Source organism: Taurulus bubalis (assembly GCF_910589615.1).
Source record: "Taurulus bubalis genome assembly, chromosome: 10".
In the NCBI taxonomy this organism is placed as follows: Eukaryota; Metazoa; Chordata; class Actinopteri; order Perciformes; family Cottidae; genus Taurulus; species Taurulus bubalis.
Genome location: NC_136598.1, coordinates 27167268 through 27169767, shown reverse-complemented (window position 1 = coordinate 27169767; position 2500 = coordinate 27167268). Strand labels below are relative to the sequence as shown.

At 54.4% G+C, this 2500-nt stretch overlaps 1 protein-coding gene across 4 annotated transcripts in view; it reads right to left on the bottom strand.

The window, feature by feature from the left end:
* LOC306743029 (ubiquitin carboxyl-terminal hydrolase 2-like) overlaps positions 1-2500 on the bottom strand; it is a 24572-nt gene that overhangs the window by 17318 nt on the left and 4754 nt on the right. For all 4 annotated transcript variants that reach the window (XM_079225499.1, XM_079225502.1, XM_079225501.1 and 1 more), the window contains exon 3: positions 1519-2384. In XM_079225499.1, coding sequence (XP_079081625.1) covers positions 1519-2331 — 813 coding nt within the window. In that variant the 5' untranslated portion in view covers positions 2332-2384. The remainder of the gene's footprint in view (positions 1-1518; positions 2385-2500) is intronic.

Here is a 2500-nt window from a genome sequence, read left to right as displayed (position 1 = left end):
AGCAGACGCGTGAAGCCGCAAAGTCAGGAAGCAACGACGTGTTTCGTGTTTCAACGGTCCAGAACTCAAAGGTATCCAATCTACAGTCACGTGAGCATGAAGACTGATGAACGGTGACGTTGGAAGTTAGCATTCAAATGATGAGAACAACTGTCATGTTCTTTTAAACAAGCGTAAAACGTACCGATGTCTCTAGCTAGCAAACGTCTAGCTAGCTCCTCGCGTCTGTTTACGTAAACGCCACCGACGACCACCGAGGAAGAATCGAGGTCTCGGAAGGTTGAGTTCAACCCCTGACCCGTAGGGATCTGGTCCAAAGGTGCACTAATAGGGACCGGGCCCCGTAATGAGAGAAGCCCCGCCCCTTTCCCGTGGACCAATGGGACCTAATTCTGGAAAACATATGAGCGATAGTCGGGAGAAACACCCATTTGAATTGTGCCGTGGATCACACAGATGATGTTCGTGAGTTTAAACGATACTTTTACACGTCAAGAAAGTTGAGTTTAGTAGTTAAACTGTTGAAGTATAACAACAATAATATCAATAAGGCTGGTCGTCTCTCTCTGAGGCCACGATGTGCTCAGGATATTCTCCCAACAACGACGTCTCTCTCTGATAAAAAAGAGTCGCTGGGTGACGCTACATTTGGAGCGTTAGCTTGCTAGCTAGCAGAAGTTAGCTCAGGGACGCAGTTTCACACGAAACTAAAGGATTCTACGACAAAATGAGACTCTCTTGACTTTTAAGTTGTCTTTATAATTGATCAATCCATGCAATTCAAACAGGATCATAGGCATATTTGTCCAACGCGGTTGGCTTCTGCACCCCTTGTTTCTGACAAAAGGCCCCGTGTGGGGACCGCGGAGCTTCTGATGGACGGTACATGTGCAGCAGAACTTTTTTATTAATTATTTATTAATAGCAGCGTGAATGTTTATTCTTGGTTCTTACTATCTGACGTCCCCGGAAGAGCACTTTCTACTAATTCTCTTCATCCTTCCTACCACCCACTCTCCTCCTCCTCCTCCTCTTCCTCCTCCTCCACTCATGTAAGCGCTTATCGGGACTAATCCCGAGGGGGAAGTGGGTCACAGTTGTGCTTCCTGACCCGCGATAGCGGAAGCTCGGGTCATTCCTACTGAGCGTAGAGATAATTTAAATAGTAGGCTGGCTAAATGATTACCTCTGACTGACTGGTGGGTAAAGGAGGGGGTCTGGTATCCATACTGGTTTCATAAGCTGGAGCTACTTACTGGAATAAAGACCTCCAGTTAGAATAAGATTCTTATCAAGAGTCATAGAGACGACCCAGGAAGGTTAAAGGAGTGAGGCGGTAAAAAGGTCTTGGCGCGTTCTTGTCAAACAGGACTTAATTTGAACAATAGCTCCCTCATTTGGGAAAAAGCCAGAACTCTCAGGAGCCTTGTTGGGCTTCTCCATGTGTGTGAAGCCAAACACATGAAGAAACACCTGCACATGAAACCCAAACACACGTAAGAGCAGAGGATGTCTTACCGTGGAGTCCCTGGTGGGGGATCCGGAGAGCCCAATACTGCTCGGCTCCCATGAGGAAGAGCTGAACGCTCTGCTGCTGCTGGAGGGCTCCTGGGCGGAGCTCCGCGAGGGGGCCTCCTGGGCGGAGCTCCGCGAGAGGGCCTCCTGAGTGGAGCTCCGCGACAGGCCCGAGTAGGCCGGGCGGGCGCCGGTGCCGTAGGAGTTGGCCACGTCGGTGGCCCGGTTGCGGTAGCTCCGCAGGGCACTGGTGGAAGAGGACGGGTTGGAGGAAGAGGAGGAGGAGGAAGCATCGCTGAGGCCCAGGGAGGCCAGGTCCCGGCTCAAGTCACTCTGGGACACGGATCTACGGCGGTTGAGCGCGATGCTGGAGGCCAACTGTGAAGAGGAGAGGTAGCTGGACTGGGCCGAGGAGGGGGAGGAGTAGGAGCTGTAGCCGATGGAGGCCGAGCCCCCGCTCAGCCCCGACCCCCCATAGCTCCTGACGGGGGTCCTGCTGAGGCTCTCGCTCCGCCGGCTGCCGATGCCGCTCCCGAGGATGTCGGTGCGCGGGACGGTGCGACCCCGGTCCGGGTCCGAGGAGGTGCTGTAGTTGCGGCTTCGGACGGTGGAGCCGCTCAGATAGCTGGAGGAGGAGTAACCTGAGGAGGAGGCGGCGGAGGAGGAGGTGGAGGAGGAGGTGGACCGGTGGGAGGACAGCCGGTCCCGCTCGCCGTAGGAGCCGAGGCCCGGCGTCAGGGAGGAGCCGTAGGAGCTGTAGTGGCCGCTGTAGGGCGGGCCGGCGTAGCGCTTGGCGGTGGACGACACGCGGGACATGCTGCTGGTTGCTCAGCCACGGAGGAGGAGGAGCCTCTGGGAGACGGCATCGGCTGCAGCCACAGAGGAGACACCTCCTCCTTTAGCTCAACCCAGTTAGCTCAACCCAGTTAGCTTAAACCAGTTAGCTCTAACAAGTTAGCTCTAACCAAGTTTGCTTAAACCTATT